The sequence below is a fragment of the Pelophylax lessonae genome (genome assembly GCF_965119305.1).
Source record: "Pelophylax lessonae genome assembly, chromosome: 2".
NCBI classification, from domain to species: Eukaryota; Metazoa; Chordata; class Amphibia; order Anura; family Ranidae; genus Pelophylax; species Pelophylax lessonae.
The window spans coordinates 332,929,955-332,953,296 of record NC_138769.1 but is presented as its reverse complement, the minus strand read 5'-3'; the positions used below and the strand labels follow the sequence as shown (position 1 = coordinate 332,953,296).

General features: G+C 36.3%; 1 protein-coding gene across 1 annotated transcript in view; it reads left to right on the top strand.

Annotated features, from left to right (window-relative positions):
• TFAP2E (transcription factor AP-2 epsilon) overlaps nt 1-23,342 on the top strand; it is a 54,408-nt gene that overhangs the window by 5,561 nt on the left and 25,505 nt on the right. Inside the window, exon 3 of the mRNA XM_082245992.1 lies at nt 5,813-5,861. Coding sequence (XP_082102118.1) covers nt 5,813-5,861 — 49 coding nt within the window. The remainder of the gene's footprint in view (nt 1-5,812; nt 5,862-23,342) is intronic.

Here is a 23,342-nt window from a genome sequence, read left to right as displayed (position 1 = left end):
TGGTTTGGGATTTCACAGAAAATGATTTTAACCTTGATCGCATTTCCTCTATGACTTTCCCGTTGACCCCTCGGGCAAACGGATGTTTATTTAATTTAATGAAGCATATAACTTTCGTTTTTATAAATATATTGTGAAGCAATGTGCGGTATCTGCTACCTGTAGCGCCGACTTTGTACTCATCGCGCTGACGCATGTCGCTGCCGTTAATAGCGTCAAATGTTGCAGATTTATCGCCTGAAATGCCTTGTTCTTTAAAAGAAATGATAATGTTCGTTTGGCCATCACAGCGTTAATACATTTTCTGGTCAAATGCTTTTTTTTCTATGCAATAGGCTAATAGTTTTGTTTCGCATTCCATATATATTCTTATTGTATTTCAAAAAATGTCTAATATAAATGCCTAATAATATCATAACTGTTAAAAAGCGTAATAAATTGGTTGATGCTTCTTGAATAATACGAATGTACTCGCGTTTGAGCCATAAATACTGTTTGCAGCTTTTGGGCTGAAATTCTTTTGTGATGACTTTTTAAGGCTGACATCGGCCCCACTTCTATGTATTTCAGTGTATCCCTTGTAATAGTTATAGTGAATACACGGGGCTTTACATTGCCTAGGTGTCCTTTGCTGCAAAAAGGACTTTAATACAAGGGCAAAAAAAACACATTTTCTTCTGCAGAACAAAAATAATATTTCTTTTTTTTCGTTATATTCTTTTTAACATAACAAACCAAATATGATGTCTTGCTCTGTAGAATTTGCCTTTTTGCTTTTTTTTTTTTTGCTTAGCTTTTTGTTTATTTTAAAATACCAGCCTGTCTTATTGTTAAACATGTCCTAATAAGTATGCCATTAACAGATTTGGGTAAATAAATATACATTATATATATATATATATCTCTATGTGTGTCTGCCCTTTTGACACCTACAGTTAATTTAATCCCACTCATGCAAGCTTTATAGACATTGAAAGCAGGGATGTTTTTAATCAAACACATCTTGTCATTAGGAATCAGTGGAGCTAAGCACTGAATGGGGTTTAAAAGCAATTTGTAGTGCTGTAAATAAAGACTGGGTATTTGCCAATTGTTTATAGGCACTGGTCTTTGCCTGATGGCCTGAATTATTTTCTATGTAGTTATACAGTCACACAGGGACATGTTTGTGTTAGGCTGGCCATATATTATTCAATTTACTTGTACAATTTTCCTTTAGGTTTACCAAAACCATATAATATGAGGTCAAGCCTAAACACTTTCAATTTGTATGCAGTCAGACAGACCTTTGTACTACATAGTTGAAGGTAGAGCTAAAGGAAATTGAATAAGAAAACTGCATAATGTATGGCCAGCTTTAGTTTCAGCTAGCCCCTCGGATTCAGGTGAATACAATTACCCCAAAAAAAAGAATAAGAAAAGTTATAAATATATATAAATATATATATATATATATATATATATATATATATATATATATATAATAGTTTGTGTGTATAATATATATATATATATATATATATATATATATATATATATATATATAATATATTTTTTCTTCTTTATATGTATGTATGTATATATATGTATATATATATATATTTTTTACACACAAACTAATATATATATATATATATATATATATATATATATTGTACATATATACCATACTACATTATATACAGTATACAGGCAAATAAGGAAATCAGGCTGTTTGATTTCACATTTTGTTTAATCTAATTATTACTGATTCTCACACCCATGTGCAGTCTATTTATTCTTTTGGCAGCTTGGCCAACTGATAAATGTTTAAACAATTAAGCTGGGTACACACTATATAATTTTTGCCAGAGATCCAAACCATTTTGCAATTTGCCACGAATAATTTTGTAGTGTGGGAAATAAGGGACCACTATCTAGAAAAATATTGTAATTTGATAACCTAATCCTGTTAATACATGTGATAATTATTTGCAGTATTTTTTTTTTCATTTTACATTACTTCAGTTTTATATATATATATATATATATATATATATATATATATATATATATATATATATACCCCATATTTGCTTGCAGACAAACTGTATAGCAAAAGGGACAGTGGCAGGGGTTGATGCAAACTGTATCACTGCCAGGGGTGCTTGAGTGGTTGCAGTCAGTTTTTTCTTTTGCTCAGTAGATTTAAATCATGTATACATAAAAATGAACTGTTGTAAGCGCCCCTGGCAGTGTTATAGTTTCTCACAACTCCTGTCATTCATTGATTTCTTTTTGTTGTTGCTCTGCATGTAAATGTAAAGAAAAAATAAATAAAGATATAAAAATAATCATATACTGAATTCTATCATGACATGATTTTTTTTTTTACTTTTTTGGATGTTTCATGTATATACCTTTGGCTGCTGTTTTTTCCCAATATACCTGCTATAGCTGTATTTCAGTTAAGGAGTATTATAAAAGGATCAATCCTGTGCATATTTTGGAAATAATTACTGTTAGAGACTAAAGTCTGGTAGGTTTAAGTACATGGCATTTGCAACAAAAAGAATCTTCTGTTGATATATATATATATATATATATATATATATATATATATATATATATATATATATATATATATATATATATATATATATGCTGACCACAAAGACCCTGCTAAGATAGAACTGGTGGTTTTTTTTTTTTTTTTTAGTATTTATTTAAATTTTCATTGCTGAAAAACCAACACATGTAGTTGCATGATACCAAATGCTTATCAAAAATAGCCTTCTAATAGCTGTTATTTTGACCAAAAAGAAACAAGGTGTTTAAACCTAGTATAGTAATATAATAAATAAAAAAAAAATAAATTAATAAAATGTAAGGAGCTTCATTTTAATAAAAAAGCAAAAAAAAAAAAAAAAGGCTCAGTTGCATGAACTGGTAATTACATACAGCATTAAGGTATGTCTGTTTAGTGGACAGAGCTAACGATTATTTGGCCAGGGTTATGTATTGCTGTATTGCTGTACCTTTAAACGAGATATGATGAACATTTGTTGCCAGTTAATTTGTTGCTTTACATGCATATATGTATATGACTCATGAAGTAGGATTAGGCATTGTAGATGTAGCTTGACATATGTCTTCCACATATTTGTAAATATATGCAATTTAGAACTCTGTATCAAATTAATAGAAGCAGGTTTAAAATTAGTTAATCTTTGCTGGCTAGCAAGGCTTAGTGTTGAATAATTTATTTCTCCTATAGTATATTAGTGAATATACTCACTGTTGTGACTGTAAAATGTATAACTGCTGATAATAGTAGATTAATGTATGGTATGTGCATTCATTCAGTGGAGGAAAATTCTGCTAGCCAAAACTAAAAGGAATTTTTGTCATTTGGCTCACCATGGGTTAAAGGCACACCGCTACTGTATATGTTTCCTTATACAAGAAGTCTAAGCTTCACTAAGGTGAAGAATTCTAATAAGGAGGAGTACAGTTCTAGTTTTCATATCCATTCCCTCTGTCAGGGAAGAGGAAAAGGAGCACAGTTTGGAGTCTTCAAATTATTATCTTTTTTTTTTTTTTTTAAAGTAACATCATTTACCACCTTTATCATGGAGGTGATTTAACAAAGGGTGTCATTTTATGGCAAGTTTATAAACGTTTATTCGTTTTAAAGACCCAGTCCTTTTGGAATTTTCAGGTTTGGTAAAGATTATCAAAATTAAGATAACCTAGAAAAATATTGTACTATGGGGATTGATTTTCCAAATTCATAACATCTGATTTCCTGCCCAGCTACATTGTAGAATTCTGCAGGCAGTCTCTACTAAGCTTGCTTTATCCTAAAATGACTGATAACAGAGAACAGTTAGCTGTACTTATCTTCCTAACCAGCCTCATTACAGCAGCAAGCATGCTAAGGTATGCACACACATGGGACATTTACATACATAGTTATGTATAATGTTAAAAGTTTATTTTACATTATTAAGAATCTTTTACAAATGAGGCAAGAGCTGAGCATTGCTGAGTAGATACTGCAAAAACACAGTTTAATTTTTCCATTTTCCATTTGTAAGTAATAAGCAATGGAAAAATGCTTTTGCTGCTAGTGAATAACTAAACTCACAACATGGCTCTGTGCCTTGACACTGCAAAGCGCTATTCAACATGGCCACACCCACAACATTTCTTTTTATTACAGGGTAATATTATTCTGGTCTCAGGTCTCTGATATATAAATGGTCTCCTTTTTTTAAATGTGTGCATTGCTGCATATGCAAAATTTTTTTTTGAATGGTGACAGGTTCCCTTTAATAAGTCTATAGGTACAATAATACTATAATATTTAGATTTTCAATAGCTTTGGAAATGTATTAGCCTAGCCTATATATACATCTAAGAGTGTCCCTGGTAGCTCTTTTATTTGGTTATATTACATTGCATTATTTTTTTAAGTTGTGAATTGTTGCATGTGCAAGTAGTTTTTTTGAATGCTGACAGGTTCCCTTTAACAAATCTATAGGTTCAATAATAATATAATATTTACATTTTCAATAGCTTTGGAAATGTATTAGCCTAGCCTATGTATACATACCTAAGAATGTCCCCCTTAGTGGTAGCCCTTTTATTTCATTATAGTTGGGAATTATTGCATGTGTAAGTAGTTTTTTTCAATTGTGACAGGTTCCCTTTAATATAGCTAAATGTATAACAATACCATAACATTTCAATATTCAATAGCTTTCGAAATGTAATATCTTAGCCAATATATACATCTAAGAATTTCCTTTAGTGGTAGCTTTTTATTTAGCTATATTACATTAACTTGTAAATTGTTTTTTTTTTTTTTTTTTTTATAGGAAAGGATGAGAACCTATGCTGGGTTCTTTTTTTTTTACTACTATCTGTGGGTCAATCAGAGACATCTGTCCTTACTTAGGCTGGCCATACATTATACAATTTTCTTATTCAATTTCCTTTAGATCTACCTTCAACTACATTATGAAAGGGCCTGCATGATTGCATACAAATAGAAAATCTTTAGGTTTAACCTCATATTATAGGGTTTTGTTAAATCTAAAGGAACTTTTTACGAGAAGATTGTATAATGTATGGCCATCCTTACTATCCCAGTGGTAATGATTTCACCATACAGTAAGAGAGGGAAAATCGTCAACAAGGAGGCAAAAAACAATAAAAAAGCTTGCATGGGTTCGAGCCTTTCCTTACTCTATATTAAAAAACAATTTTTGGTTTTTATGCTTGACCCTAAATCTGACATGTTTTCTGATCCTAAACTGAACTAAATTAAAAAAAAAAAAATATATATATATATATATATATATATATATATATAGATTGATAGATAGATAGATAGATAGATAGATAGATAGATAGATAGATAGATAGATAGATAGATAGATAGATAGATAGATAGATAGATAGATAGATAATTTTATCTGGACATTTACTTTAAACCATGCATAGAGCAGTCAAATCAAGAAATGTAACCTTCAGTTATATATTATAAAATATAAGGGGCCTACCTCCACAAATCCATTCAAACTTTATTTGTTCAGGTATATTTTCACACTACGCAGCTGTTGATAATTTTGCTGATCTGAAAGATGAAATCTTAAATAAAATCTCCCAGTGTGTGTGGCCATCATTAGATGTGCTCCTGGAGTACTAGTTTGTTTCACAGGTCCCCCAGTGCTGAGAATTTTATAATGAAATGCCTTATCTGAAGCTTTGTAAGCTGATGGTGTTCAATAATGGGCCAGGTGTTAATTGTTCTTTTTACTTCCAGATGGATGACTCTGGAGTCAGTTTGCTGGACCAGTCAGTGATAAAGAAAGGTAAGTTCTTGTACTGCTATCACTTTCATGCCCTCTCATTAGTCCAATAATGTGGCATATGCAGTTGTTCCCACTGTAAACCACTGTTCATTTTTTTTTCTCTTGGATTTGTAACACTTTGGGGTTGATTTACTAAAAGAAAATAGACTGTGCACTTTGCAAGAGCAGACGCTCCAGAGCTTAGTAAATGAGCAGAAGCTCTGCTGACTTCCATCATCCAATCATGTTCAAACAAAAATGCTGTTTTTTTTATTTTCCTTGCATGTGATTGGATATTCTTTGCAAAGTGAAGCTTTAGCTGATTTACGAAGTTCTAGAGCAACTGTACTTGCAGAGGGCAACTGCACTCTGCAAAGTGCGCAGCCTATTCGCCTTTAGTAAATCAACCCCTCTGTAACTATGTTGAAGAAATACTACTATCATAGGCTGTTGCTGGTCATGGTTGTAATAATTTAAATGTTTAATATACTCAATGTATTATTATTATACAGGATTTGTATAGCACCGACAGTTTGCGCAGCACTTTACAATACGAGGGAAGACAATACAGTTACAATACAATTCAATACAGGAGGATTTAGAGGGCCCTGCTCGTTAGAGCTTACAATCTAGAAGAGATCATAATGATCATTTTAATCTACAAATTACCACTTTCATTAAAAAGGGACAAACTGTCCTCTAAGAAAATCCAATCAAATTAGAAACAAATTGTATTATATTTTGCATCCCACAATTGTTTCCAAGTGACTAGATGCTTGGAATCACAAATCTATACTTGACCATTTGTTTATCATTATATGTATGGCCAGCACAAGTGCAAAGATACTCAGGTATCTTTTTCTAATGTCACTGAGCAGTTTAACCTCTGGTTAGCAACTCTTTCAAAGCTGTAAATGAGCTAGTGGTCAACAACAGGTTAAATCTCTCAGTAGCAAACTGCGGTTCAAACATTAAAAAAAAAAATCGTACTTTTCTTTAAGCTACTATTGTAACTTGAGCCTAAATTTAGCATGTCTCACCAACAAAAGACGACTTGGACATGTGGCTATTCAGTAATGTGGCACGTTTTTTTGTGAGCCTTTCATTGTCCAGACTAGTGCTATTGTGTAACAATACATTAGGGAGAAGTCATGTGTAGTATGACTGTTTCAGTCATTATAGAGTTTGCATTTACTTTTTTAAAATAAAGTCTATCTCTCGGAAGAACCCTTTTTTTATATTTGGGATAGAGTGGAGAAAGGTTAGACCCTCGTCAAGTGTGTCCCCACTGTTTGTCCTGCTAAACATATTAACAGATAAAGATAGTAAGAGGAAATGTTTGGGTTGTCCCCAGAAGGAGAAATTTACCCAATGGTACGTAGACCACAAAAAATAAAGTGGCAGGTCTTTTAACTATTCCTTTCTTTATCCAAAACAAAAAAAGATGGCAATACATACACTTTAATTACTAAATCAAAATTTATTTAAGCAATCATTAATTAATGAGTGCTGCAGCTATATACTCTAACTGTGTAGATGGACAAGTTGTTTAACGATTGTGAGGTTGATTTACTAAAACTTTGGTGCCACTTTGCATATAAACCAATCAGCTTCCAGGTTTTTTTTTTTGTCAAAGCCTAATTAAACAAGCTGAAGTTAGAAGCTTATTGGCTACTATGCACAGCTGCACCAGATTTTGCACTCTCCAGTTTTAGTAAATGAATCCCTGTATGTGCTATGAAAATATCTAACGCTAAGGCTGACCACACAGTATACACTCAATATGTACAAAGTCTTTTAGATCTGCCATCAACTATGTAGTGGAAGGGCCTATCTGATTTGATATTATTTTTACATAGTTAGGTTAAAAAAAAAAGACATCTAGCTCAACCAATAAAAAAACAAAAAAGAAAACACAACCATAAAATCCCATATACACAATCCTATACCCGCAGTTGATCCAGAGGAAGGCGAAAAAAAAAACAGCAAAGCATGATCCAATTTGCTACAGCAGGGGAAAAAATTTCCTTCCTGATCGACCAAGAGGCAATCGGATATTCCCTGGATAAACTTTACCTATAAATATTAGTACCCAGTTATATAATTTACATCTAGGAAAAAATCCAGGCCTTTTTTAAAGAAATCTTCTGAGCTGTCCAGAACGACCTCTGGAGGGAGTCTATTCCACATTTTCACAGCTCTTACTGTGAAGAAACCTTTCCGTATTTGTAGACGAAATCTTGTTTCCTCTGAATTTAAAGAGTGTCCCCTTGTCCTCGGTGAGAAAGTATGGTTTAGGCTTGTCCTCATAGTATAAATTTTTGGTAAACCTAAAAGAGATTCTACAGAGATTTTACAATCAGATTATATAGCGTATGGCCAGCCTAAAACCCACACTGTTGAAAAGGAACACTTGAGGGAGCAGGTCTAAGTGTACCTTAAAAATACATTTATTAAATGAGAAAGACAAATGGCAACTCACCAACTAAAAAGTGTCATAAATCATCTCCACCAGCACTGCTGTCATCTTCTATAGTTTTTTATTGTGTTCTATTACATCCAAGAAAATTAGTGTAAAAGGTTATGTCCCCTTGCATTGATTATATATATTTATATATATATATATATATATATATATATATATATATATATATATATATTCTCAATGTAAGGGAATGTGTATTCATATATATATATATATATATATATATATATATATATATATATATATATATATATATATATATAAAATAATAATATAAAAAAATATATATATACTCAATGCAAGGGAATGTGCATATATATATATATATATATATGTATATATATATATATATAAATAATAATAATAATATGAATATATATATATATATATATATATATATATATATATATATATATATATATATATATATATAATATATCTTTTTTTATATTATTAATATTTTTATTATTATATGTGCAAACTATAAATAGTAAAACTAACCTTTCCACATCTTTTTTTTTTTTTTACAAATTACAAAATAAAAAACAGAAGCAATATTATTTTGCGTAGGAGACACTTGAAACCAACAACCAGCATGTTTCTGTTAACTTTCACTGCTTTGAAGATGTAGTGTAAATATAAAAATGAAGAAATACACATTTAAAAGAGTGTCCAACTCTTCTGGTGCTCCACAGAAGGTGTAGTACAACACTGCTCTGTCCCTGCACGCTGCAGAGATTTATTAAACATGGCAGAGCACATACTGAAGTTAGTATTAAATAGTAGCTTTTATCCGGACAGACTTATGTATGTCTAATTAGTGAACTGCTACAGGTCTAAACACTCTTTGTTTGGAGACAGAGTCCCTTTAATCTATGTTTTATTAATGCTATCTTTCATATATTATTCATGAGAATTTTTTTCATACTCATAATGTAGACAGCACGATATTTGGTAGATTAATTTTAATAGGAATCTTGTTTTTTTAAGTGAATGCCTTCTTATCTAGTAGGCTGCTGAATTCGGGGCTCTGGCATTTAATATGAGTGGCTGGTAAAGTCATTATTCTATAAAAGTATAGATTAGATATACTTTGTAATAAAATATAAGACCTGTGGAAGCATACGGTATAATAGTTTGACTAATCTTCCTGGGAATTTCGTATATAACACTAGTTCACCATTGACAGATTATTTTAGTATTTTGCACTGCTAGTTAGTAATAAACATCAACATTTTCTATTTTCATTGTTCCTTTAATATCTACATTAGAAATTGTCTTTGGATTTGCTCAGCATTATATTACTACATTGTTATTAGGAATACTATTATTTTATTTTATTTATTATTTTATTTTATTTCAGGTACTTATATATCGCTTTACATATACATTGTTACATTGACATCAGTCCCTACCCTCAAGGAGCTTACAATCTAAGGTCCCTAACTCACATCCATACATACACATAGTAGGGCCAATTTAGACAAGAGCCAATAACCTACCAGCATGTCTTTGGAGTACTATTTCTATAAAGTTATCTTTGTTATTATATACCATTACCTGTAACCTCTTATGTTATGTGCACACACTGGGGTTGATTTATTAAAACTGGAGAGTGACAAATCTGGTGCAGCTCTGCATGGTAACCAATCAGCTTCTAACTTCAACTTGTTAAATTAAGCTTTGCAAAAAAAAAAAAAACCTGGAAACTGATTGGCTACTATGCAGAGCTGCCCCAGATTCTGCACCCTCCAGTTTTAGTAAATCAATCCCTGTACTGCATAAAGCAAATCAGAGAGGGTTTTGTAGAGCAGGCTCAGGTACTTAAGAAATAACTGTTGATTAAGGTATACTTTTGCCGAGTAATCAACAGTGGAAATGTGAATATGATTCAACAGTATAAATTCAATTCTAGCGCTGCTCTTTGTAGCCAAGAATGCAGTATCTTTAGCTGTACACAGACACAAAAAACAAGATTTACAAAAAACATGACCATGCAAAATCTGGTGCAGCTGTGTATCAAAACCAATCAGCTTCCAGTTTTTTTTTTTTTTGTCAACGCTAAAGTAAGAAGCTGATTGGCTACCATGCATAGCTGCACCAGATTCTGAATGCTCCAGTTTTAGTAAATCCCCCCCCCAAAGCCACAGCAAAATAAACCTAAAGGAGTTGTAAAGTCTCAAGGTTTTTCACCTTAAGCCCCCATTCACACTAGCGCGACCTGTCAGGCGACTTGGTCGCCTGACAAGTCGCGGGGGGTCGCTCGCCATTGATTAGCACAGGACCCGTTCTAATAGGAGCGACGCAAGTCACTCCGACTTAGAAAAAGGGTCCTGTACTACTTTGGGGCGACCTGGAGGCGAGTTGCATTGACTTCAATGATATGAAGTCTGTGCAAGTCGCGCCGAGGTCACAGGTCGCCCCACCAAGTCGTGTCGCCCCTGTCTGAACGGGGTCTAATGCATTCTATGCATTCTTTGCATTAAGGTAAAAAACCTTCTTGGTTGCGGCTGTCCCCCCAGATCCCCTGTTATTTCAGGTACTTGTATAGCGCCGTTAATTTATGCAGTGCTTTACATATACATTGTACATTCACATCAGTCCCTGCCCTCAAGGACCTGAACCCAAATGTTCCATTGACTAGCACATGCCCAGCAGTTCCAGCTACTGTCTCAGGTCCTCATTGAAAAGATTGAGAGCAGCAGGAGCCATTGGCTCCCACTGCTTGCCAATCAAACCCAGTGACACGAGATCAGGGGCGGGGCTGAATTCTGCTGTCTGTGTCAATGGACGCAGCAGCCGGACTCGTGAGCGCGCCCACACTGGTGCCCCCATGGAAAGCGGCTCTCCATGGGGGCACCCGATGAAGAAGAGAAAGGAGCGCCAATGGGGCACCCCAGAAAAGGAGGATCGAGGCTGCTTTGTGTAAAACCCTTGCGCTGAGCAGGTAAGTATAACATGTTTGTTATTTAAAAAAAAAAAAAGGAACCTTTACAATCACTTTAAAGGCAAGTGGATTTATGCTAGATCGGCACCTAATATTATTAGCACCTTGCTTTATTACCCTCTACTGGAATGCTTCACTCACGCATAACTATAGATATTCAAAACCAACTATGTACAGCAACCCCATGATTATAAACCAAAATTTGGGCATTTCTGTTTGGGCCCATTGGGGGTGATAAGTAAAGGACTAGAGCATGTTCACTTTGCATCTGAATTTTTCATCTGATTAGCAAATTTTTTACTTAGCTTTTGTGAATGAGTTGAAGCTAAGTAAAAATTTACTTTGCAAAGAAAGACCAATCAAATGCAAAGAAAAGAATGTTAATAATAAAAAAAGATTTATACTTGCAGATGATTGGATGATTAATTTTACAAAGTGAACATGCTTCACTCCTCTAGTAAATTGACCCTACTGGGTACTCCTATAGTGTGCATAAATGTAAGGGAATGCATGCTATGTACTAAGGTCATGTTTGCACTGTCATATTTTCCATTATTGTCAGAATCACAGAACTCCACTTTCATCCAAGTGTCATCAGACAGCTAGTGTGGAGTCATCCAAAGTCTGCCAAGCAGATGATATTTTGCATGAGTTCATGTCACATCTCATAGCCCAGTGATGAAACCTTAATCAATAATTACAGTCCAATTTTACACCAATACATCGAGATGTGATGTGGGAAGCAGCATTGCTAAAGCCGCATCTATACATCATCCCCCCTCCACCACCAGCACCGTATGCTTACAGGCGCAGGATTTTAGGGAATACTTTTCCAATCTGTACTGTCTGCTTCAATTTCCTGCCCAGCCGTATGATCAAACCTCCGGCCTCTCACAGAGTCCCGGATTTTTCTATTAAAACTAATTATGGGAGACCAGTCTCGTATCCCCAGATCCTCCTTTCTGTTCCTCTGCATTTACTGCCTCATAAACCACTAACAATGTCACAACTAAGGACTTCCAGAAAGCTGATTAGAGGATACTAGCAAAATGGCGGGTTCTTTCAGCCTGTTAACCCTTGTTTTTACCAAGACGGGACATTTCAGGAATACAGCCATCATAGAATAATGATGGTCAGTAAGGACAATTTAAGAATCCATGAGACCTAAATTCTTGGACTAAAAAAGGCCCTATATAACAAGTGCAACCCAAATATTGTAAACATTAGCTCCAAATTGATGTCAGGAAATATGCAGGTCTAGATTTGGCAGTTTGGCCCAAAAGTAATTTGAAAATTGTTCTTGGCTCAGGAAGTATGAACCACAAATGTTTATGGGTTCCTTGTGCCACAGTTGTGCTGCACTAACTGACTGCATTCAAATACTTCCAGCATCAAGTCAGGGAATCAAATCATCTACTTTGCCAACGTTTCTACCACATTTAATCGGCAGTTTTATTTTTCATTTCTATAGATCTGTTTCAGTAATATTTTATAAAATTAAAGCTAAAGTGAAGGTGTAAGCAAATCCAGCAAATAGAGACGTACAAAAAAAAAAAAGGAGAGAGAAGGGAGTGTGCATGCGACATACAGATGGGCCCATTTAAAGTGGAACTAATCTTATCGATTTAATGGTTTCCAAAACAGTTACATTCAAAGCATGCTGTAAATAATATCTGTAACATTTGTTTGTGTTCTCAACTGAACTATCAAGCCATCAAATGGCTGGTGTCATAACTGATCACATGTGCAGAACCATGAAAACTGCGATCAAACAGAGACTAATGCCCAGTACATACGATCCGAAAATCGGACGACGTTATGTCCGTTTTTGTTTGGTTGCTAGGAACTCTCAATTATATTCGCAAACGGGAGAGGTTACTTACGATACGAATTTTCTCGGACGATGTTTCAAAAGCTTTCGGTATGCGTAACCACGCTGTAGCGTGTGAGGGGAAATGATGTAATGTGCGTGTGACCCCTCTAGCCACGCCTTGAGCGCCATCCTATTTTAATCCTATTAAATGTCATTGTGTGATTTTAAACGATTTTTCTTCTTTCCATGGTTTTTCTTCCGGGTCGTTCTTTCGTTTCCGCTCATGCGCTGTCTACTGCTCACCATTTTTTTCGGACGAACAACATACTGATAATACGATTATCGTACAATGTGTTATAAAACGATCACAATTTTTATGCTTGCACGACCGGATAATATCAGGCGAACTGTCGTGATCGCCTCTCGTAAACTGTGTACTAACGATCCGATTATCGTCCGATCTTTTCACAAGTGTTATTTTTCATCCAATTTTCGAATAGTGTGTACGGGCCATAAGATGGCAGCTTCCTTGACTGCAAATGATATAAGGGTCCTTTCGCACGAACGATCCGATCAGATCCGCCTGTCAGTTTTTTAGGCGGACCTATTCAGATGCTCCATGCATCCCTATGGGGCAGCAGATGTCAGCAGAGACATCTCCACTGACACCCGCTGCCATGCGATCCGATCCTGTCCATGAAATCCAGACGGATGGGAACCCTATTTTCCATCCGTCCAGCGGATCGGATGGGATCGGATTAGAACGGACAGGCGGTCCATTCTCATCTGATTCCCCCATAGTGGACAGCGGGGATCTGACAGCTCCATCTCTGCACACAGAGCGGAGACGGAGCTGCAATCTGCCTGCTCAGCGGGGATTGACGGATCGATCCCCGCTGAGCAGAATACAGTCCGCTGGCGGATGCGGACAGTGTGAAAAGACCCTAAGGGTTTAATCCCACTTTGACTTCTCCCGGATTGCCCCACACATATATGCTGTTGCAGGGCGGCCTTACTGCACAAAATCACGTACCTGTATGTGATTTCTAGTTCCAGGTCTAGGGCGCGCATGCACGCCTGCCAGCGGCCCACTCCCGCTGTGGTTTGACACTGCGGGTCAGACAGACTCTATGTTCGCCGGCACCCCGCAATCGTTCCCGAGAGAGGCGGAACGGCAGTCTGCCTATGTAGTTAAATTAAAGTGTCACCATAAGGAGGCAATTATGGACACTATAAATGAAAAACAGTGCCTCATCCTAATTAACCATTGAATATGTTGAAATAACCATATGGACTTTAGTGGCACATCATAGTTTACAACCAGCCATAAATTTTGTTAAAAATATATGAATTTTAAAAATTTTCAGTTAAAAATGTCTTCAAAAGACAACATACAATTTGCATACAAAAATGTTTTTTTAACAATACATCAAACCTTTTCTAAAATAGAACAGCCCTGGGATACACCTAAAAGGTTGATGCAGGCCAGCCTGAAGGATGCCCCAACCCCTAATCAGGAGCAAACAATGATGATAGATGCCACCTTTGACAAGGTGCCCTCTATGTGACACTCAGTTCTACATGTTTTGCGCCCTAGCGCTTCCTCAGAAACATGTCATTGGGCCAATCAATATTCTCCATGAAAATAGACAAAACAAAACTCTGTATGTACTATGTAAACAAGGCAGATCGCCGTTCTGTGAGATGAAAAGATGGAGATCCTGTGCTTTTGCTAAGCAGGAACACAGATCTCTGTCTTCCCCCAGTCAAAGCAACCCCCACTCAGTTAGAAAGCACTCCCAGGGAACACATTTAACTCTTTGATCGCCCCTGATGATAACCCCTTCGACACATTTTATTTACCACTGATCACTGTATTGGTGTAACTGGTCCCAAAATAGTGCCAAGTTTCAGATTTGTCCGCCGCAATGTCGCAGTCCCGCTAAAAATTGCTAAATGCTGCCAATACTAGTAAAAAAATTCCATAAATCTATCCCATAGTTTATAGACGCTATAACTTTTGCGCAAACCAACCAATATGCGCTTATTGTGATTTTTTATTACCAAAAAAATACCAAAATACATATTGGCCTCAATTGATGAAGAAATTTCATTTTTTTATTAGATATGCTTTACACCAGAAAGTAAAAAAAATATATATATATTTTTTTCAAAATAGTCTTTTTGTTGTTTATAGGGTAAAAAAGAAAAACCGCAGAGGTGATCAAATACCACCAAAAGAGAGCTCTATTTATGGGAAAAAAGGACATCAATTTTAATTGGATACAGTGTCGCATGACCACACAATTGTCAGTTAAAGTAACGCAGTGCCGTAATGCAAAAAATGGCCTGGCCATGAAGGAGGGTAAACCTTCCAGGGCTGAAGTGGTTAAAACAGAACTAAACCTATCCTTTTTAGACAAGGAAGCTGCCATCTTGGCCTCTGTTTACTATGTAACTGCCACGGTGCTGCACATGTGATCAGTTATGACACCAGCTATTTGATGGTTTGACAGTTTGGTTGAGGGCAAAAGAAAATGTGACAGTTAGCAACCCCAGTATGCCGGGAATGTAACTGTTTATTTTAAACTGTTAAATTTATAGGTTTAATTCCATTTTAAAGCTCAGCTATATTTGAGATTTTCCCCCATATCGACCATTGCATCAGATTAAATTAACCAGGCTGTTAACTAAATGAGTATTAAAGCGGAGCTCCACCCAAAAGGGGAAGCTCTGCTTTTTTGCTTCCTCCCCTCTTCTGCTGCCACATTTGGCACCTTTCAGGGGGGGGGGGGGGAGGGAGCGGATACCTGTTCCCCGCTCCCAGGGCCGCTGATGGGGGGGGGGGACCCAACAGCACAGGGAATTGGTGCGGTCGGGAGGAGGGGCAATTACAGAAAGAAACCCTGTCTTCCAGCTTTCAGCTGCCACAGAGAGAGACATAGACACAGGGCATCATTCCCTGACATTGATCCCCCTCCCTGCCTTGCCTGATTCTGATCCCCCCTCCCCGTGTGCCTCCCTTTCACCTTTGCCCCCCCCCCTCCCCTCCCGCAACGCTGCAGGCTTCCCTGTCCTGTAAAAAGATAAAAAATTGTAAAAAAAAAGAAAATAATTAACCACTTGCCGACTGCCTAACGCCGATCTACGTCGGCAGTCAGCCCCTCACAGGCAAAGTGACGTAGGGCTACGTCACTAGCCTGTGAGGGTCTAGGGAGCGAGCGCGCGCCCCCGGAGGCGCGCTCCCGCTCCCGCGTGGTCACGGACCCCCCCGCGCGTGTGACCGGCGGACCCGATGTCCGCCGGTCACTCGGCGATCGGCGGGGGAGAGGGAGAATGTCAGGCAGCTTGTGTAAACAAGCCACCTGTCATTCTCATTGCTGTTAGGATACTGATCACTCGGATCTAGTATGTAGATCCGTTGATCAGTGTCCATACAGCTCAAGCCCCAGCCAATCACAGTAGAAAGCACGCCCCTAGGGATACACACAGCCCCTCCCTCCCAAATAAAGTTAACCCCTTCACTACTAGTGTATTTTTACAGTAACAGTGCATATATATAGCACTGATTACTGTAGAAATGTCACTGGTAACCCCAAAAGTGTCACAAATGTCAGTCAAGGGTCCGATCTGTCCGCCCCAATGTCGCAGTACCGCAAAAAAAATCGCAGATCGCCGCCATTACACGTTAAAAAAAAAACAACAAAAATGACAGAAATCTTTCCCTTTGTTAGTAAACGCGATAACTTTTGCGCAAACCAATCAAAATACGCTTTTTGCGATTTTTTTTACCAAACATAAGTAGCATAAAACAAATTGGCCAAAAAAGTAAAAAAATTTTGATTTTTAAATTTTTTTTGGGGGAATTTCATATAAAAAAATGTGAAAAATATTGCTATTTTTGCAAAATTGACGCTCTTTTTTTGTTTATAGCGCGTGATCAAAAAATCGCACAGGTGATCAAATACCACCAAAAGAAAGCTCTGTTTGTGGGAAAAAAAGGACGCCAAATTCGTTTAGGTACAGCGTCGCACGACCGCGCAATTGTCCGTTAAATTCACGCAGTGCCGAATCGCAAAATACCCCCTGGTCGGAATGGGGGTAAAATCTTCCGGGGCTTAAGTGGTTAAAGATAGTAATACATAATTTAAAAAAATAGAAAAATAAAATACTTGTAAACATTTTTGACATTTAAAAAAAATGTATACATTTTTTTTATTTAAATGTAAAAAAACAATCAAAAAAGTGCTAATTTGCACAGGTTCTCTGTTAAGTTTTATGTCCGCTATTAATGATTTTAGTGTATTTTTAGTAATGATATTGTCTTGATTAATTCGGGGGGAGGGGGGGCCCTGCCAGGTAGGCAGTTTGGGGCCCCGTGATTTCTAACAGCAGCCCTGCCCGCTCCCACTTCTAGGTAAGATCGCCACAATCGTTTGTGAGGCGATCTACGAAATTTCTGGCCCCTCCTCCTTCCTCCCCGCTGCCTTCTGGGAGGCACAGACAGTGGGACCATTTAGGAGACGCAGTATGATTTGCGCATGCTCAGTAGTAAACAGGCTGTGAAGACAACAAGGCTTCATTTCCTGTTTCTCTTAGTGAAGATGCCGGTGTTCTATCAGAAAACCCTACCCCGTCAGATTTCCCTACCTACGTCATTTCCGGTGCGGGTTCGTCATGCACCAGCTGTAGCTGCGTCACACGTCCTACTGCGCATGCGTGGAATAGGTATGGAATTTTGATAACATCGTAAGGGGTGAGGCAAAAGTCCTACTGCGCATGAGCAAGCACCAACGGATCAGGTAGCGGCATCTCTTATAACAAACATACATCCAATCTCCATGGCATACACTGCTCCGAGCCGACAATGGGACAATACTATTCCCTACCCACACGCGCACGCCCACTGTCTCATTGTCGGGTCGGCGCAGTGTGGGGCATGGAGATCGGATTGTCGGGTCGGTGCAGTGTCGGGTCAGCGCAGTGTGGGCCATGGAGATGGGATGGATGTTTGTTATCAGAGATCCCGCTGCCTGACCCGTTGGTGCGCATGCGCCGGTGCATGCACACTAGGACTTTTGCCTGACCCCTTACAATGTTATCAAAATTCCCTACCTATTCTGCGCATGCCCAATAGGACGTGTGACGTGGCTACAAGCTGCTGCATGACGTATCCACAGCTGATCTCAACCGGAAATGACGTAGGTAGGGAAATCTGATGGGGCAGGGAAATCTGACCCCGGCGCCTGCACCCGGAGCTGATGGATCGGCTTGCGGAGCCGACATTGCTACAGTATTTGATGACTTTTATATATATATATATATATATATATATATATATATATATATATATATATATATATATTTTTTTTTTTTTTTTTACAGGCTGGAACTCCTCTTCAAATGTTCACTAAGATAAAGTCCTGTTCACTTTAAATGCCTAATCCTGCACAAAAAAAATCCACAGGATTTTTATTTGCACATAGTTGGATGATTGAAGTGAACTGCGTCACTTTATTCACATTCTCTACTTCCCTTAGTAAATCAACCACCTAGTATTGCAAATTAAGCTGATGTTTAGAACGAGTTAAAATGTATCTAAACCTGAAATCAAAACATTAATATATTGTGGCTTACCAGTCCTTAGATTCAGTGGCTGCATTTGTTTTCATTTCTCAGGCTAAGAGCATTTTCAGCAACTACAGAAAGACCTGTTGATCCTGCCAGAAACGCAACGTCCTTGTCACATCCTGTGAGTTTACAGAAAGCACAAAGATCCTTATCTTTATGGTGTAAACGATGATTCCCGTCAGTCCTTGATAAAATGTAGATGAACAAAGGCAAACATTTTTTAAGGTTCAACCATTGTTCCTTCCATAGATACAGTGGATAAATTAGTGTAGGGATGTGGGGGCAGGAAATGTATTATTCACATGATCATCAAGGAAAGAAAGCCTTAAAAAAGAAAACTAATAAGAAAACAAATGCAGACACCTCGTCTAAGGACTGGTAAGCTGCAGAATAATAAAGTATCACACCAGGCATAAAGAAAATGTTGCCCTTTGCAAGGTTACCACTGCATATTCACAAGTCAGAGTGCTAATATTTCATTGATTATACAAGGGTTCTTCAAATTTTCTGCACTTTTTTATTAGAGTTAAAAATAAAAGAAACAATGGGGGAAAAAATGGGGGACAGGAATGCGGACTTTACTGGTATCAGAAGAAGAAGCCGTGTATAATTATAAAATTGAAAAAATACTTTATTTGTTAACAAAACAATATAAAAAGAACAAAGTTAAAATCAATGCATGAACAATGCTCTCATGATGTGTGTATAAATTACACAAAAATATCTCTGTTCGAAACGTCCAAGAGATCAACGCGTTTCACAAGTCTGCTTCCTCAGGACCTTTAATCTTGGCGATAGAGATACATCATGACTTGCATGACGACCTGAGAGCCTCAGAGAATGGCCAGTTGATGCAAGATATGTGTAGCATATAAAGGAGTTATATATGTAGTATAGCAGATAGATTGTATGCCGACTATAAGGCAACTTGAACTAAGTAGACAAAAAATTGTCTACAAATGTAGAAAGCAGCTTCTATAAGGTATCAAAATATATTACGCCGTCCTTATAGATCATGTCTATGGCTAACCACCTATAGACAGGCCAGACTTAAGGCACCACCAATAAGTAACGTTGAACATATAAGGTACCAGATAACAGAATCCCCATCAATGAAGGAGCAAAGTGCAAAATACGAACATATCTATAAAATGTGCGTACCATCCTTGGCCTTCAGCCTGTTGGCCATCAGAGTTTTTAAAAAAAAGCTTTTTGAAGTTCCCTCGTATAAATCAATTACATGTTAATCCTGTTCCCATGAAGATGTCCTTATTTCCTGTGGCAGTCTAATAACGCCACTCAGCCTCTAGTCAAATGACTGATCCCCCAAAGCATTGTCAGGACCTAGAAGTTGCGGCTCTTTAGGATTCATCAATAAATTCTTGTCCATTGCGCATTCACCGCTATTCTTTCTGAGCTCTGACAAAAGAGAGCTTGAACATGATGTTCACTTGTTGCAAAAGGGACTTCTTCCATCCAGGTCACTTCCTGTTTTTATGTCGTTCATTTACCTCAGCCTCTGCTTGCAACTCACTAAATACGGAACCAAAAATAATAGGTAGGGGGTCACATGACCGCATATCACAACATGGAAAAAGGTTTGCTGAAAAAAATTCAGATTTTTTTTATTATTTAAACACGAAGAAGTGTACAAGTAGTGTTGGAGGAAGCATTTACAGTTTATCTGTTGCTTTACTTCTATTTTAAATGTTTGTTTGGGTTTACATACACTTTTATTTTATATTAACCTAAAATCTATTTTTTCTTTTGTGAATTTTCGCCAATTTTCTTACCTGGAGATCCTACCAGTAACTGCACTTCCTGTGTGTTATGCTGACTACATTAAGCAACTGCCTCACTCCCTCGGCATTAGACTACATGTTAGGTCTACACACGCCTCCTGCAGACCTGATAGGCAGCCCAGCAGCCAATAAAACGAATGCACATGGCATGGTGACAACACCGCTACTAAGTACAAGGCAGTTACTTAGTGTTGTCAGCTTGAAGTGTTGCTACTGGATCTCTAGGTAGGAAACTTTGCAACAGCCACAAAAAATTAGTTGCTCAAAATAACACAAAATATATATATATATATTTGCTATTAACCTAGTTAGTTCTATGATATGACGTCTTGATTATTTTAAATTAAATATCCTTCACAGCCAAGATAAGCATAACCTGTATCTAAGTATTTCACTGAATGGATGTATACTGCAGATTCAGTATAAATTGATTTAACCACTTAAGCCTCAGGATGTTTACCCCCCTTTATGACCAGGCCATTTTTTGTGATACGGCGCTGCGTTACTTTAACTGACAATTGCGTGAACGTGCGACACTGTACCCAAATAAAATTGATGTCCTTTTTTCCCACACAAATAGAGTTTTCTTTTGGGGATGTTTGATCACCTCTGTGTTTTTTTGCGCTATAAACAAAAAAAAAAAAAAGACAATTTTGAAAAAAAAAAAAAAAAAACAATATTTTTTACTTTATGCTATAAAACATTCCCCAAAAAAAATGTATTCATCAATTTAGGCCAATATGTATTCTGCTACAAATTTTTGGTAAAAAAAAAAAATTAAAATAGGCATATATTGATTGGATTGCGCAAAAGTTATAGCATCTACAAACTATGGGATATTTTTTTATGGAATTTTTATTTATTGATTTATTTATTGTTTTACTAGTAATGGCGGCAATCAGCAATTTTTAGCAGGACTGCAACATTGCGATGGATAAATTGGTCACCTAATTGACACTTTTTTTGGGGGACTAGTGACACTAATCTAGTGATCAGTGCTAAAAAAATGCACTGTCACTGTACTACTGACACAGGCAGGGAAGGGGTTAACATCAGGGGCGATCAAAGAGTTAGGCGCGCTCCTAGGAAGTGCTTTCTAACTGTGTGGGGGTGGCCTAACTAGAGGAATGCAGAGATCGGTGTTCCTGCTTAGCAGAAACACAAGATCTCCATCTTCCTCTCTCACAGAACGGCGGTCTGCCTTGTTTACATAGGCAGACTGCCTTTTTGCCTCTCCTGTGATCGATCGCCAGGTCCCAGTAGACATCACGCCTGCCGGACCCGCGGATTGGCTCCCGCTGTGTCCAATCAGAGCGAGAGCAGGTCGCCAGCTGCGCGCCCTAGACCCTGTGCATGTACGTGATTTCCTGCAGGAGGGCCACCCTGCTGTGGTATATCTGCGTGGAGCGGTCCTCAAGTGGTTAAAGCAGATGTAAGGAACCTATACATTTGTAATGGCCAAAATAATAATCTAATAATATAAATCATAATGATATATATGTCGGTAGATAGATAGATAGATAGATAGATAGATAGATAGATAGATAGATAGATAGATAGATAGATAGATAGATAGATAGATAGATAAATGTACATTGTACACATATATGAACAAGAAAGAAGAAAAATAAATTGTAATTTTGTAGAACAAATAAATAAATAAATAAATAAAAACAAAATTGATGTATATATATATATATATATATATATATATATATATATATATATATATATATATATATATATATATATATATTATATATATATATATATATATATATATATATATATATACAATATATATAAATATCCTAAATTGTATTGGGAAAAAAATAAAAATGATGTATAGATAAATATATCTCTATAATATATATAGTTTTTCTTATTTATTAATAAATAATATTTTGAAATATCAAATCAGGAGGGCCACCCTGTTGCTGTATATCTGCGTGGGGCGGTCCTCCAGTGGTTAAAGCAGCTGTGAGAAACCTATACATTTGTAATGGCCAAAATAATATAATAATATAAATAATAATTACAATATATATCTATAGATAGATAGATAGATAGACAGATAGATAGATAGATGTAAATTGTACATATATATGAACAAGAAAGAAGAAAAATAAATTGTATTGGGAAAAAAATAAAAATGATGTGTAGATAAATTTATCTATATAAGGTATATCGTTTTTCTTATTTATTAATAAATTAGAATTTTGAAATATCATATCAGGAGGGCCACCCTGTTGCTGTATATCTGCGTGGGGCGGCCCTCCAGTGGTTAAAGGAGCTGTGAGAAACCTATACATTTGTAATGGCAAAAATAATCTAATAATATAAATAATAATTTTAATATATATTTGCAGATAGATAGATAGATAGATAGATAGATAGATAGATAGATAGATAGATAGATAGATAGATAGATAGATAGATAGATAGATAGATAGATAGATAGATAGATAGATAGATAGATAGATAGATAGATAGATAGATAGATAGATAGATAGATAGATAGATAGATGTACATGAAAGAAGAAAAATAAATTGTATTGGGAAAAAACTAAAAATGATGCATATATAAATATATATAATACATATAGTTTTTCTTAAATTGATTTTATTATTATTAATTTTATATATATTAAATTCATATTTTGAAATATCATATCATTGTGGTTTTCTTAAATAAAATTTGATGTAGCCTTTAATTTTTCATTATATATCATTTCATTCCATGGTCCTGTGTATACCAAGTTAAAAACAGAGCCATGTGTATTTATTAGATGTGTGTGTACAGACAGATAAGCTTTGTCATACT